We start from the raw sequence: 16,732 nt of genomic DNA on the forward strand, positions 1-16,732 counted from the left end.
TTAAAAATTTTTCTAAAGACCACTTTTTTTTTTTTTTTTAATCAGCTGTGTTGGTTACCTTTTTCAAGATTATAATTTCATCTGTTAGGAAAGGTTTGACATGAACTTTATTTAATGACCTAAGATGCTACAATTGTATGCAATGTTTTAAGCAGTCAACATATACACTAAAATTCATGTATATCTTTACATTTTAGACCTTACTGGCATTGGAATGCATTCAATTTAAGTTACTCAAGCCATAATAATGAAAAAGATGTCATGTAATCACTTTTGATTTAAAATCAAATTATATTTTAAGTTTTTAATACATACACCATGAAACTTAGTCATTTAGAAGTTTCTAAGAATTTCACAACGGAAATTCAGGATAGTAACAATGATGTATATACATAGTCCTTACTGAGACTATGATGTGTGTTGGGCACTATGCCAAGTGTTGTATGTATGACTCTCATTAAATTTTCAAACCATCCTGTTACATTTTATGATCCCCATTCTATCCATAGGAAAGGTGAACCTCATATGGTCAAAAAGCACTGTTATATTTATTTAGTAAAAGGCAGAGATGAGAGTCAAATGCAAGTGTGTACGACTCCAAGGTGCATGTTCTTTTTATACACTGAATATTGGAATAATTGTCCTTACCTCAAACTCTGGACAGAATGTAAAAACAAAGGTCTCTCCAGTACCATAAAAGCCATCACTCACTTTAAATGGCTCAGATGCTAATGCACCAAAGACCTAAGGATTAAAAAAAGGCATGTTCAATGACACGATTATTAAATTTGTTTCATTAAGCATGATTTCATTATTTATGTTTAAGTAAAATGCAAAAAAAAAAAACCCCAGAAATGTAATATAGTTTTTATCTATTTCTACTTAAAAAGGGAAACATGATCAGCTGTTACAAAATTTGCATTATTGCCAAGTACAAAGCATATCAGCTTTTCAATAGGAAATTTTTCCTAGTTTTGAAATCTTAAAAAGATGCTTATAATAACAATTAAAAAATCTTAAAAAGTGATTATCATATTTCAGGAGAACTTACATGCACGATGCATGTACAATAAGGATAACACAATTCAGTGGTATTACATATAGCACTTAGGAAAGCAAAAACCCTTCAGTACAGGTAAACATTCTGCTACTCACAAGGTATGCTACTTTTGTCTTCATCAGGCCATAAATTCCATGAAGGAAGGCCCTGGGTCTGAATTGCTTGGACCTGTAATGCTATGCTGCTCTTACACAGTACAAGACACATAGTAAAATAACCTAAAAAAAGAATGAGTGAATAGGAAACCTGGACAAGTAATTTCAGTGCTCTGGGTCTAAGTTTCCACATCATAAAATGGGAAGGTAGAGAGTTTTATGGATGATTTCTTTAAAAAAAAAAAATACTTATTTTGAGAGAGAGAGAGAGAGATAGGTAGTACACATGTGCAAGGAGGGGAGGGGCGGAGACAGAGAGAGAGAGAGAGAATCCCAAGCAGGATCTGCTCTGTCAGCCCTGAGCCAGATGTGGGGCTTGATCTAACAAACCACAACATAGTGACCTAAGCCGACATCAAGAGTCGGATGCTTAACCGACTGAGCCACCCAGGCACCCATTTATAGGTGATTTCTATAGTCACTGTCTCCCCTGATAATCTTTTACAGTCTTAATTTAAAAAAAATTTGTTTTTTTACATTTATTTATTTTTAAGAGACAGAGAGAGACAGAGCATAAGTGGGGGAGGGGCAGAGAGAGAAGAACACACAGAATCCGAAGCAGGCTCCAGGATCTGAGCTCACAGCACAGAGCCTGACGCAGGGTTTGAACTCACAAACTGTGAGATCATGACCTGAGCCGAAGTCGGATGCTCAACCGACTGAGCCACCCAGGCGCCCCTATAGTCTTAATTTTTAAAACAGACTTTCTTATTGAAAGGTGTACATTATATAAACACACAGCTCAACATGGAATTGTCACAAAGCAAAGTCCCATTTAACTTCTTCATTTAGACCAAGAAACAGAACATAAGCACTTCACAAGGTGTGTTTGTGCCTCCTGTGCGGTAGCACCCCCATTGCCCAAAGGGAGCTACTAGCCTGAATACCACAGATTTGTTTGGTCCATTTATGAACTTTCTTTAAATGGAATAATAAGAACATTACTCTTTAGTGTCTGATTCTTAACTCATTATGTTTGTGATACTCATCTATGCTACGGCAGGTAGTAATAGTTCATTTTCATGCTGCAATTACCTTTCATTGGGTGTATAACTTTGCGGAAGTTGATGAAATTCTTTTAGTCATAGTTAACTTTTCTTTAAAACTGTGATGATAAAAGTATCAATCTCCTAGGGCTCTGATGACTAAGTAAGACAATGCATATCAAGTGATTAATCAAGTGTGCATAAAAGCACAATTAAGGGGTCAGTAGTAGTGCCTTGTTTTTTAAATTAATATTGCTATTTCATCCTCTCATTGTTCTCCAATCCTAGTAATTGACCCCTTGCTATTTCAGGAACAAACCAGTATTTCTCTTGCTTATCTATGGCCTTGTTCTTGGTATCATCCTCACACAATTATCTTCAATTTTCAAAAGTTTACCTATGCTTCAAGAAGACTGTGTCAATTTTCACCCTTTCCACAAACTTCATTCTTATCTTGTCCAAATAGATATGAACAACCCTTACTCTACACACTCCTTTTGCTTTCTCTAGGTTCTTACTACACGTGGCATCATATTTTGCTTGTCCAAGGAGATACTGGTATACTTACATGTTCTTTTCTACCAGACTATAATCCCTTTAACTATTTGTGTTCATATCTATCCTCTGTAGCACTCAGCAATGCCCTGTATATTAGAAGTATTCAATAATTATCAGTTAAACTCAATAAAATGTACTAATAAAAGTTATTCTTATAAAAAATATTAAAAGTTACTATTATTATAATCTCTTAAAGGGTAAGGTGTCTACGTAGTGACTTTTTCATACCTGCCCATCACTGTCTTTAATCACCATCAGCACTGGGGTGTCTAAACCTGTCATTGTTCGATAAAGGGTCTTCAAGCTTGTGCCATGCTTCCCGGTGCCATAAACAAGAGTCCATGGATAGCCAATTGTTCTTGGTGGAAGATGCTTGGTAAGCTTTGAAAATTAAAACATTAACATTTAACTTGCTAACTAATTGTCAATGTTCAGAATACTAATGCCGGCTGCAATTTCATGGTACTTCATAAAAAGTAGGCTACAAAAATAAACAGTATATTCTCAAAGATTCAGAGATGCTTGAAGTATAACTATGTATTTCTCAGCATGAAATATTAACTGTCGCCAGGAACGGAGAAGGATTAAAAGAGAGACAAGAAACAGGGATTACTTATTGTTTGTGCCCTCTGTATTAAAAAAAAAAGTTCTAAATGGACTATTAGCTTAATTATTAATAACCTCTCAAATAACGGGCTCTAGAGACAGACTATTGGAGATAGAAATCAAACTTCAACATTTTATAGCTGTGTGACTCTGAACAAGTTACTAAATCTCTTTATGCTTACATGTCTTCACATATAAAATGTACACAGTAAGAGTATCCAACCTGTATAGGTGCTGCAAACAATTATAGGAGATAATTACAGAAAGCAATTAACTAGTGCACAATCTGAAGTTAAATTTTGGCTATTACAGTGCCTCATCTAAATTGCTACTGTTTATTTTAATGTCTGCTCCTAATATCTTCTATTACACTAGCTGCTATATTTTGTTTACATTTTCTTCCTGGGAAAGGAAGACTAATAGCAATAACCCTGCTTCTTTAGTTTTGAAAACAACTGAAAAGAGGCTCCTTCACTCTATAGGTATATAACCAGAAATGTACATATGTGGGTACGTCATACCTTTTCAATTTGATCTGGCAGTAAGAGTTCACTGGGATCACTTAGGTTTGGTCGAAAAGATTCAGACTCCAGGTCTGCTTTCACTGGAGCAATCTGCTTTGAACTTATGTCTTCTCTCGTAGTAATCTAAAGAAGTAAACAGCAGCAGCATGTTAATATAAAATTACAACATGCATTAAAAAATTTCTGCCTTTTGAGAAAAATAAAACTTTGCACCTTAAAAATGGGGGCTAAAACTTTAATTTAGGATTTTAGAAGGCAAAGGATGCTCCATGTAATAACAATGGCATACCCAATGTAGAAAAGGATTTTTTTTAACTATAAGCAGATATTTTCTCATCCACCCTATGATGGATAGATAATGATTAACATCCATATTTCTGTGTAAAATGAAAAGTCACATGCACACTTTAATTTTGCTACTGAAGGGCAAAAGTGAATAAGCTAGCTTGCTATTAATCTATGCTACTTAAAATAAGTGGGATTTTTTTTCCCATGGTAAACATAAAGTTTGTCAAAAGTAATTAAGGAAACTTTCTGGGTGCCAAAATTTTAAAGAATAGTACAAGAAAAAATATAACTTTTTATCAGTATGTGTGAATGCATGGATTTATTCACTTCATTGACAAAGTTACCATTATTTTTAAAATTGTCTTGTTTTTACTTTCTAAACACTGCTTTTTAAATCTAGTTTTACCGCACAATAAATTTACAAGTTTTTTCATAACCGTATTTTAAAATTAGATGAATTTGATGCATTACAAAAGAATATATGCTTTTGCTTGACGGACAAGATCTGATATTCTTAAAATGATAAAAATGTTGATTAACTCAAAGCAAACTCCTCTACAATTTATTCTGTTGACACTTTTTCATATTAATTTTAATATATAAAACACAGTAACATTAGAAAATAAAAGATATAAAACATAATTATTACTGATGAAAATTTTAAATTGAAAACAGAATTCTTTTGGAGCAGATAACTAAAATGCAGCAATGCACAGCGACTGTGATTCCATTAAGAATGAAATCTTGCTAAATTATTTTGTTCCTTTTAGATTTCTTACCAAACCTAAATAGCGTATATCTTCAACCAATACATGTTCTAGCACTGTATTGTTTTTTGATGAGAAGTTAAATTATATTAAATCTTTCACATCATCATGTTTTACCCTTATTTTAATGATGATGTGAAAAGTTTTAAAAAATCCAAAGCAGCATGAGAAGCATTAAAAGAAAAAAACTCAGTAGTTCTAGCACAGCCATGAAAGTATATTTCGTTAAGAAGAAAGCACACAATAATACACAAAACTGAAAAATGAGTTCAATTGTATCACTCTCTTGTTTATAAAAAAAAATCACAAAGATTAATTCATGGAACTTTAAAAAATTTATCTAGTTCTGATGCCAAGAGTATACTATTCCAAAGTATTTCTAATACCAACCAGCAGTTCTTCAAGAAAAACAATTTATCTCATTAAAATATTTGATGTGGGGTTGATACAACTGAAATAGACTTGAGGAAGAGAAAATATTTAAGCCTTGCTATTCATTAAAGGTTTTTAAATTTTCCAATAGTACCTCATCTTTCAGATTCTGTTTAGCAAAGATTCAATCTCAAACCCAAAACATTCTTCCAATGTTAAAACTAAATGAACACTCCTCATTGCTCTAAGAAACACACAGTAGTAAGAACAGTTCTACAGTGACAGAAAATTCCTCTGAATGTTTTTAAAGTGAAAAGATGACAGAAAAGATAATCCTAAAGCTCTTCAAGACAAAACTATATACTCTTTAATACAAAAAGGAATTTTCTGATGGGTTATTTTAGTGCTGCAGTCAAAACAAATCCTTTAAAAATGGGATTTGCCCTGACGAAAGACACTAAAAACAGGGAGTGTTCAATCTCCGGAGGGGTTTAAACTACTGAATGGGGCACCTGGAGACGTCTGCAGAGTGTGCGCAGTTCTTCAGTATTTAGAGCATCGATCCTGCGGTGATACTCAGCCACTGACACTACCTGAATATGGAGACAGGAAGACAATAATTCCACTGACAGTTGAGAAAAATAGCCAAAACAAAACAAAACAAAAAAAAAAATGGAGAAATTTAAATGGAGAAAGAGAATTGTAATCAGGGTTTCTTTCCCCACTCCATGCTGAAAATCCAGAAGATTTCTGTATCAAACTACAGCGAAGTACACACGAATGGGTTTAAAACCACTATGTCCAACTGTTTCACATTATAAGATTTACGAACTGCTTCATATAGACAGAATTTGATTGAGTAAATAGAATTATAGTTGCTTATAAAGGAAACACTACAGAAAACAACATGCTTTGCTAACATCGAAGATAACATAAATCATAATGGTGGGTATCTTACAAAGAAAATGGTAACTTCAACTTTCCCCTCCAAATCAGTTTAGCTCAAACATGTATCCTAATGGTATGCTGGAAGAATTTCTTCTAGGCAAAGTAAGAAACATACTTATACTATATGATCTGTATCAGAAAAAAGGGGAGTGAGAATAAGATATGAAGTACATTTAAAAACCTAAGGCAGTAAGAAAAATAAGATCCAGAAAGTAAAAATTTATTTTCACAGAATACAAATGCAAAGACAGGATTAAGTCTGTCCATCTCTATTACAGAGGAACTAACAACAACCAGTACAGAACAAACGCTACAGCTGGAGAAAAGGTACAGCTGCTGTCAGTGCCACAAGTTCTTCTCCTAGACAAAAAGATCAATATTATGGTCTAACAGTCCTCCTTCCAGGATGTTCCAGGACTTCCCCATGAGATTACCCCACAAACAAACCAAAACCTCCCTTCCTCTAACTGCCCGGCAAGCTAACAAAACCTGGTAGATAACTGTGAATGTGCTGTTTTTATTCCTTACTTTCATTCTTTGGTGAAGGGAGATAGAGTAGAAACAAATATATTACCTAATCAATGCCATTTAGACTTACTTTGGTACCCAAAAATATGTTTAACAAGGAGGAACTGTAAGTTTAGGTTACAGTAGCTAACAAAAAAGGCATACAACAGCGTTCTTGATATCATATAACCTTCTGTTCTACACATATACAACAAAGTCTTTATTACAAAGTAAGACCTAGATTATGTTAAAACTTTGCTCCTTTTTGCCTTAAACCACTGCTCTCAAAGTAACATTTTATGGGACTATAATAAATAAGGTATAAAAGATGCAAATAGAGAATCATAAATTAGAAAGCCAAAAAACAGAAGAGGAAAAAAAGATGTAATACAGAATGAATTGAAAATAGAACATATTATCAAAGTTTTGATTTGAATAAATCATCTATATTTAAAGTTACTTCCTCTTATGTATATTTGCAAGTGACTCCTACTAGATTTTTTTGAAGAAGGCAGATATATTCACTGTTCTTTTAATCAAAAAGAAACCTGTTAACTACTCAAAACCATTCAATTACACTGTGTGTATGCTGTTTTAGCGTTTTGGCACAATAAATAGAAGAAGTGAATGTCATATAAAAGGGAATAATCTTATTTTCTCCATGGTATATCAGGGGAAAAGAATACTCATCACATTATCTTGAAATACATAAATCCATTATTGGCAGTTGGGAGACTTCAAAACTCCTCTAATCAGTAATTTACAAATCCAGCTGGCAGAAAATCAGTAAGAACATAGTTGAACTGAAAAAAACCCTCAATTAACTGGATCTAACTGACATATACAGACATATACAGACTACTCATCCAACAACAACAAAACAAAACACCTTCTTCTCAAACTCACATGGAACATTCATTAAGATAGACCACATTCTGGTCCATAAAACATATGTTAACAAACAGAAATCATAAAAAGTATGCTCTCAGACCACCAAAGAATTAAACTAGACATGTGTAACAGAGAAAGAGTGGGAAAATCCACAAATACTTTTAAACCCCACATTAATGCATAGTCACAAAAGTCCTGGGAGAAATTTGAGATGTTTGAAGTAGATAGAAAAAAAATTCCAAAAAATATCAACATTTTGGTATGTAATAAAGGCAGGAATTTAGAGGAAATTTTATAGCATAGAATGTATATATAAGGAAAGGACAGATCTAAAATCAACAATCAGCTTCTATCTTAGGAAACTAGAAAAAGAGCAAATTAAATCTGAAGTAGAAGAAATAAATAGTGAAAAATTAGAGCAGAAATCAATGAAATTAAAAACAGAAAATCAAGAGAGAAAAATCAATGAATCAAAAAGGCAATTCTTTGAAAAGATCAATAAAAATCAATAAACCTCTAGCTAAGCTAACTAAAATAAGTGAGAGAAAAAATATATCAGAAATGTAGAGGGGCCATCACTATTGATCCCATGGACATTAATTAGAAGGATAATAAAGGAATATTATAAATGGACTCAATACCCACAGATTTGATAACCTAGATGAAATGGACCAATTCCTTGAAAGATACCAACCACCAAAACTTACAAAAGAAAAAACAGATCAATGAAGCAGGCCTGTATTTATTTCTTCAAGAAACTGAATTAATATTACTAACCCTCCAAAACAGAAAGTATGAGGCCCAGTCCTAGCTAACTAAAATGAATTAGTTACCAGGAAACATCAAGATAACTCTATGAAAAGCTATGTAAACTTGTTGAAAGCTAGGAAAGACATAAGAATTTTAAAAAGGATAGGGGCGCCTGGGTGGCGCAGTCGGTTAAGCGTCCAACTTCAGCCAGGTCACGATCTCGCGGTCCGGGAGTTCGAGCCCCGCGTCAGGCTCTGGGCTGATGGCTCAGAGCCTGGAGCCTGTTTCCGATTCTGTGTCTCCCTCTCTCTCTGACCCTCCCCCGTTCATGCTCTGTCTCTCTCTGTCCCAAAAATAAATAAACGTTGAAAAAAAAATTAAAAAAAAAAAAAGAATTTTAAAAAGGATAAACTGGACAGAGTTCCATTATATTGATTTTTGCAAAGCAACAATACATACACTATGGTAGCTGACTCTGTACTTAAGAAGAAACTCAAAGTAGCTATGATCTCTAGCTCCGGAGCATTTGGAGTGAATCCAGATGGATTCACTGATAAATTCCATCAAATATTTAAGGAAGAGATTACACTAATTATCTACAATTTCTTCCAGAAAATAGAGGCGGATGAAATATTTCCCAACTCATGACCTAAACATCTGAACAGACACCTCACTAAAGAAGATATACTGATGGCAAATAAGAATATGAAAAGATGCTCAATAGCATGTGTCATAAGGGGAATATAAATTAAAATAATGGGATATCACTACATACCTATTTAGAATGGCTAAAATTCAAACCACTGACATCAGATGCTGGTGAGTATGTGGAGCAACAGGAATTGTCATTCACTGTTGGTACAGTGAAAAAAGGTACTGTCACTTTGGAAAACAGTCTGGTACACTGTTACAAAACAAAACATACACTTATCATACAATCCAGCAATCATGCTTCAGGATATTTGTCCAAATGAGTTGAAAACTTACGTTCACACAAAATCTGCAAATAAAACAGCTTTTTATCACTAGTGTCAAAACCTGGAAGTAACTAAGATGTCTTTCAATAGGTAAGAGGATGAAAACCAACTGGTACATCTAGATAATGGGATATTAAGTCAGCACTAAAAATAAATGAGCTATCAAGCCATGAGAAGGCAGTGAGGAACCTTACATTATCTTACTAACTGAAAAGCCATTCTGGAAAGTCTATATACTCTGTGATGGCAACTATATGATACTCTAGAAAAGGCAAAACGACAGAAACAGGAAAAAGATCAGTGGTTACTAAGTATTCTGGTAAAGAAGGAAAAAAAGAGGCAGTTTAGGGAACTTTTAGGGCAGTAAAACTATACTGTATCATCCTATAATGGCATATGTCATTCCACAGAATGTACAACACAAAGAATAGACCTTAAGGTGAACTGTGGACTTTGGGTGATAACAACGTATATTAGTTCACAGACTAACAAATATGCCATACCAGATGTGAATACAAGATGTGAATAATAAGAGAACTGTGTGTGTGCTGGGGGACGGAGGGGCATATGGGAACTGTCTTTCCATTCAATTATTCTGTAAACCTAAAATTGTTCCAAAAATAAAATCTATGAATTAAAAAAAAGCAAGAGAAGGATAAGCACGAAATTCAGAGAAATGGTTACCAATCTGGGGGAGACATGAGATGAGATGAAAAAAAGACACAGAGGCTGATATAACTGCATTGGTAATGCTCTGGTTCTTAAGTTGGATAGTGGGATCACAGATACTCATTATTATGCCTCATAACTTGCATATGCAATAAATATGCTTTTCAACTACTAAGTCAAATAAGCAAAAATATTCTACACTGAATATACACACATATATCTTTTAATTACGCTGCTGACTACAACTAGGTCGATTAATAAATTTCTTGTGAAAACGTACTATAGGTGAGCAACAAAGTATAGCACAGAAAGAACACTGGATTTGGATTGAAACCTCTGCTTTAATTTCGGTTCTGCTTTTTACTAGATTTGTAACCTTGAGCAACTGCATTTAATCGCTCCATTTCTAGTCTTTTAAACAGAAATAATAGTTTAAGCACCTCAGGAGGAATAAATGATAGTATATGTAAGGCATATATAAAATAGAGACACTAAATGTACAAAATAAACGTTAATTCCCATTCCCTGATTATGTTGTGAAGATTTTGAGAGACAATACAGCTAAGAATTTAAGGGCACAGGTTAGAGCCAGAATGCCTTGACTCAAACCATAGCTCTAATCCTCACTGGTTGTAGTATGACTGCTATATGCCTCTATTTCTTAAATGGAGATGAGAGTAGCAATATTCACAATGAAGATGAAATAAAATAAATGATGTTAAGTGTTTAGAATAATACAGTGTTATTAGAAGTACAGAGTATGATAACTATTTTTCTCATAAACATGATTATTCTCTTGAGTTAAGGTCACTGGAAGATTTTTACATTTAAAGTAGCTCTTTTTAAAATTCTAGGTATGAACTAATTCTTGCAGAGATGTAAATAATTTATTATAGGATTTTTCTCCTGTGTTTTCATACATGAAAGCATAAGTACAAAAACAATCTGTCTTGTCATATATAAGGTCTTAAATAGAAAAAAAAATGATTAAATTAATGAAGTATTGATAGAGATAAAACCATGTTGCTATATTTAATGATTTGTGACTTCAATCTGATTAAGCCTAAATTCTTATTAAAAATAGGCTTATAACATTCAGGCAAATAATAATTTATTGACAGACACAAAAAGGCAGGATACAGCATATGGTTATATCAAATATATAGCTTCAAATAAATGGTTAGAAATCAAAGCATAGGTTGTTTGTCAAACTCTAAAACAGCCTTAAAAAAAATAAAGACAGTAAGCATGCTTGATCAATATGGTTCTCATTGAAACTAAATGGCAAAGGTTTAACTTCATTCCATGTATCTTAGAGCACATTTACCTATTAGTTATTAGTTATGTTTCTGAGCCTGAAATTAACTCATTTGTAAAATGAAAATAACCTACATCTGGTTAACATGCAGAGTTACTGTAAGGTGAAATATGATACTACATAAATGAGCATTTAGAAAATTGTTCTGGTTTACATTCAAATACATCCTGGTGAGATAAGGAATGCAATAGGGTCAAGCTGTTTCTGTGTTCTATGACAGTTTAGTTCAGTGACCACTTCATACCTGTTTCCTCATCTTTAAAATGGGGAGTAATGCTGATTCTGCAAGGTTATTGTGAAGGTTAAATGAAATAATATATAAACTATATGCAAGGGCAGAACTGAAGACCAGTGAGAAGCATGCTCTCATATCTGACAAAACCACACATTAACTTCCTATAAGGTTAAAAACAGGAAATGGTGAGTGTGCTAATAATAATAAGTATGTGATGCACATTACAATGCCCTGTAAAATTCAAAACATCCACAATGTTGCTTGTATTTATAACAGATTAAACTGTATTAAAGTCTTAGCAAACTAATGATAAACACTTATTTGACCAATCAAAAAATACATGAAGGCTCCACTATTCTTGGTTTAAAGAAAGAAAGAAAAAAAAAAAAAAAAGCTGTGTTACCTATTCTGATAAATCTAATCACAATTTTAACAAATTTAATCATTTCAGATGGCTACATCCCTCTGTGCTGATGTACTTTAAAAACAAAAATTTGAAATTAATCAACTTAAAAATAAAAAGACATAACAAAGTACTCTCAAACCCAGTAAAAGGTAACACCAGTGAAATAAGTTTGGTATTTTCACGAGCTTAACATTTATGGGTGACAGGTTGCTTTGGAGACATCTTCCAAAGTTATTCTTGGCTGTAAGTATTTATTTAGCTTTATTTAAATTACCCACAATTAAAGTAAAAATAAAATTAATATTCATAAGGCAACTTATAATCCTAAATTACCATAGAAAGAACAACTGGCAACATAAGTTTCTAACAAATAATGCACATGTATTTTTACTGAAAACGACAGGAATCTCTAGTAAGGTTGAGATTTTCTCCGTACTAGAGTATCTTTTAAAGTTTCATATTAGTTTAGCACTACTGGAAACTTTTTGGATAGCTTAAAAAAGTCTTTTCTCAAAATTACTAAAATAATAGTCTTTATACACAATATTATAAATATATGTAGTCTTCGATCCAGTCAATAAAAATTAAAGTTAATTCACTCTGATTTTCTACTCAATTTATTTTTAAGAAAAAATTCTGAATATTTTCCTACAAAGGTCAGCTTAAATTAAAAAATTAAGGCAGCAAATAAAGATTCGATAACTTCCTGTTGATGTAAAATAGGAAAACCAAAAGACTTACAAAACAAAATTACAGTTTTTATTCATTTCCTTTTTTGAAGACATTTAGGATTAGCAGAAATAAAGGCAGTTTTCTGTAATCATACAACTTTGTATTCTATAAATATTCTTTGTATTCTACAAATATTCTTAAACTTTTAGAAACAGTATAATTTTTCAGCATGTCACCATAATAAGACTAGTAAATACAGAAATTGAAATCATTGACTAAGATTTACCAGGGTATATTTATGATTAAGTGGTTGATGTCTTCTCCCTTTTTTCCCATACCAGAGACGAGACATTTCCTTTCCAGAGCAAATTAAGTTATATCAAATCTCATAAGGAGTGTTTTAAAAAGCATTCTTCCTCTGTTAAAGATAAATTTTCAGCACAAGAGCCCTACTACAGTGACAAAAACAGTTTGCCAGAGACAAAGATTTGATTGACAAGACACAGAGCTAATCACTAAGTAGTATCCATTGCAAAGATAGTTCTGAGTGGAGACTGTAAAGCCAGGGAGGGAAGAGAAGGTTTCCCATGTTTAAGTTTGGTTGCACTGTACCCAAATGTGGAAGAAAAAAAAAGAAAAGGCTCAAAAGTTTAAAGACACAGAGCATGTATTTGCAAACACGGGTAAACACTAAAAATATGTCATAAAAAAGTACTAAGTGCAGTTTCCAGAGCCTCTCCTAAAGTGCACAAATGATTTTAACTAACATTTTGTTCTGCTCATACAGTCACACAATTCTATTCTTTATTTACATCTAAACAATCCAATAAAATGTCATCTTTTATGTGACCATTTTTTTTAAGCAATGAGACATCCCTCTGAGAACCATCCAACCCTATAGGCATTTCATAGAATGCCTATATAAAAATGAAGCAAATCCATAAATAAATCCTATACAAACATTAAAGTGACCAGAAAATTCCTCTACCATTATGCAGTCAAATTTTAAACTGCATTTTCTAATACCTAATTTCCTGAAAAGGTATTTATATTTACTACACCTACATATCAGTGGTACACTCAATCTAACCAAAGAAGTGAACTTTTAAGATTAAATATTATGGTTATAAACTAAAACTACCTAGAGCTCAATTTTAACTAGAATATCAATGCCATAATAGTACACCTGAATATTTCTTCCATTTTAAACCAGGTCCTCTTCCCTTACATCGTGTGTTCACATAAAACTGTGTACACACAATGCCACCCTTCACACATGTACCACCTTTCTATAGTACATACAAACACGGAACCACACCTATAGCTCAACATCTTCTTCCTCCACATTCCATGATGTGTGTGTACAGAACACAGCACACCCCACACTAAATATCCTCCTTCCCTCTCACACCAGCTATTCCCATCTCCCCAACCAGCCCAACTACACTTACCCTAACATCTCTCTCCCACAGTCCCCTAGAGGTACTGTAACTATCTCCACACTCACCATACTACACACAGTCTCATTACACATACAGTGCACCATGGTCCTGCCTCCCCTCATATGGCACACTCCCCATACACACCAACATGATCTGGCAGTACTGGGCTGCCATTTTGAAAACCTATCATCACTTACAGACAAATTTTCTGAAATTAAAAACACTATATATGTACCGAAATGTAGTTTAAATACAGAATACACACCCCAAGCATAGGATAGCTTATTTTGCTGGTTATCTTGTCAACATCCACCAGTACAGCTTCTTCCTAATACAGTTTTGATTTTGCTCAAGTATCTTTTTAGCCATGTCTCTGAGAAGGTTTGCTCCATATCTGGACAGGATGGATCCTTACAGATCTAAACCAGTGGCTCTCAAATTTCAGCTTGCCTCACAATCATTGATATGAAACATTTGTTAAAATACAGAATGCCAGGTTCTAAAACTAGTTTCTGATTAAGCAAACTAGAGTGGGTTCTGAGAATGGGCTGCTAATGGTCTGGGGACCATACCTTAATGAGAAAAACTAAACCACAATGAAATGTCACCTCACACCTGTTAGAATGGCTATTATCAAGAAGAAATAACAAGTGTTGGTGAGGATGTAGAGAAAAGGGAATCCCTGTGTAATACTGGTAGAAATGTAAACTTGTACCACCATTATGAAAAACAGTATGGAGATTCCTCAAAAAATTAAAAAAGTATCATATGATTCAGAAATCTTACTCCTGAGTATTTTTCCAAAGAAAACAAAACATGAATTCAAAAATATATATTCACCTCTGTGTCCACTGCATCATTATTTACAATAGCCAAGATATGGAAACAACCTAAGTGTCTAATAATGGATGAATGGATAAAGGTGATGTGGTATATATAATATACAATGGAATACTATTCGGCTGTAAAAAAAAGAATGAATCTTCCCATATACAACAACATGGATGGACCTTGAGAGCATTATGCTAAGTGAATTAAGTCAGACAGAGAAAGACAGATACTGTAGGATCTCATTTATATGTGGAATTTAAAACAACAATAAAAACAAAGTTTACATATTAACAGACAGGTGGTTGCCAGAGGCAAGGAGTTGGATGGAGGCAGGCAAAATGGGTGAAGGGGGTCAAAAGGTGTAAGCTTTCAGTTCTAAAATAAATAAATCATGAGGATGTAACATACATGGTGACTAGTTAGTAATATTGTATTGCATATTTGAAAGTTGCTAAGAAACTATGTCTTGAAGTCCCCATCACAAGAAAAAAAATTTTAACACAATAAGGTGACAAATGCTAATGTTACACTTGTTGTGATGATCATTTTGCATTACATACAAATGTCAAATCATTATGTTGTATACCTGAAACTAATATACTATATGTCAATTATATGTCAATAAAAAAACTGATTTAAGCTATTTGAGTGTTTTTCAGTGTCTTGAAACCAAATATTTCCTAATAAAAACATATCTAGCAGACATAAATGGAGCTCAGTAAATCTCTTTCTTGTCCTTTTTTTCAGTGTTTAGAAAACATACGAGGTCACTTAAATACTTCTAGATATCTCAGAGATTGAAGGAGATTTTACTTTACCATTAGTGTAAAATGACAGACTACAAAATGAAGTGCTTTTAAGAATATGACAAGTTTAAACGTTGAACATAATTCATAATTCAACCTGTTCTAATTCAGATATTCAACTTAATAATCTTTTTTCCTTGGGGCACCTGGGTGGCTCAGTTGGTTAAGCGTCTGACTTCGGCACAGGTCATGATCTCACTGGTGATGAGTTCGAGCTCAGCATTGGGCTCTGTGCTGACAGCTCACAGCCTGGAGCCTGCCTTGGATTCTGTGTTTCCCTCTCATTCTGCCCCTCCCCGACTCATGCTCTTTCTCAAAAATGAAATAAACATTAAAAAAAAATTTAAATAATAATCTTTTTTTCCTCTACTTTCTTTATTGGTGTTGAAATTATATCTTATTTCCTGAGTTGGGAGTGGTATACCAGAAACAATTATATGAAATATACTGTACTCAATATTTAAGGTAATATAAGTAATTTTAATATTTAAAATCATAAGTTAGTCTCTCATTTATCCATCCTGTCTCTTCTCAACACCCATATTAAATAAAATTTTGCACTTTTAATGGAAATTTTATAACCTATAACTTTTGGTTAGTTACCAAGGGAGAATATTAACAAAAAGCAAAACAGAAACTTTGCTGAGGTAGATAACATCCTAAGCTAACATTTTTATTAGTCAAAACAGACAATATTAGACATGATTGATGAGTGTCAAATGCTACTGTGAGAAAATTTATATAGTCTAGTACTGGAGATCTGCTCTATAGCACAGTGCTTACAATAATACTGTATTGTATACCTGAAAATCTAAGAGCGTAGATTTTATGTTAAGTGTTCTTATTACAAAATAATAATAATAATAATAATAATAATAATAAAGAGGGTAGGAAAAAACTCTTGGAGATGATGGATATATTTATGGTACAGACTGTGGTGCTGGTTTTTATGGATACTTATGGA

General features: G+C 33.2%; 1 protein-coding gene across 17 annotated transcripts in view; it reads right to left on the reverse strand.

Annotated features, from left to right (window-relative positions):
- OXR1 (oxidation resistance 1) overlaps window positions 1-16,732 on the reverse strand; it is a 456,115-nt gene that overhangs the window by 5,163 nt on the left and 434,220 nt on the right. For 10 of the 17 annotated variants that reach the window (XM_045453909.1, XM_045453910.1, XM_045453912.1 and 7 more), the window contains 4 exons: window positions 5,829-5,909; window positions 3,887-4,012; window positions 2,988-3,140; window positions 649-744 (listed from right to left, as the gene is read on the reverse strand). In XM_045453909.1, the coding sequence (XP_045309865.1) occupies window positions 649-744; window positions 2,988-3,140; window positions 3,887-4,012; window positions 5,829-5,909 (456 nt within the window). Of the gene's footprint in view, window positions 1-648; window positions 745-2,987; window positions 3,141-3,886; window positions 4,013-5,828; window positions 5,910-12,975; window positions 13,162-16,732 lie in introns of those variants that run through there. The other 7 variants (XM_045453914.1, XM_045453915.1, XM_045453913.1 and 4 more) reach the window with 3 other exon arrangements.

The sequence above is a fragment of the Leopardus geoffroyi genome, chromosome C3 (assembly GCF_018350155.1).
Source record: "Leopardus geoffroyi isolate Oge1 chromosome C3, O.geoffroyi_Oge1_pat1.0, whole genome shotgun sequence".
NCBI classification, from domain to species: Eukaryota; Metazoa; Chordata; class Mammalia; order Carnivora; family Felidae; genus Leopardus; species Leopardus geoffroyi.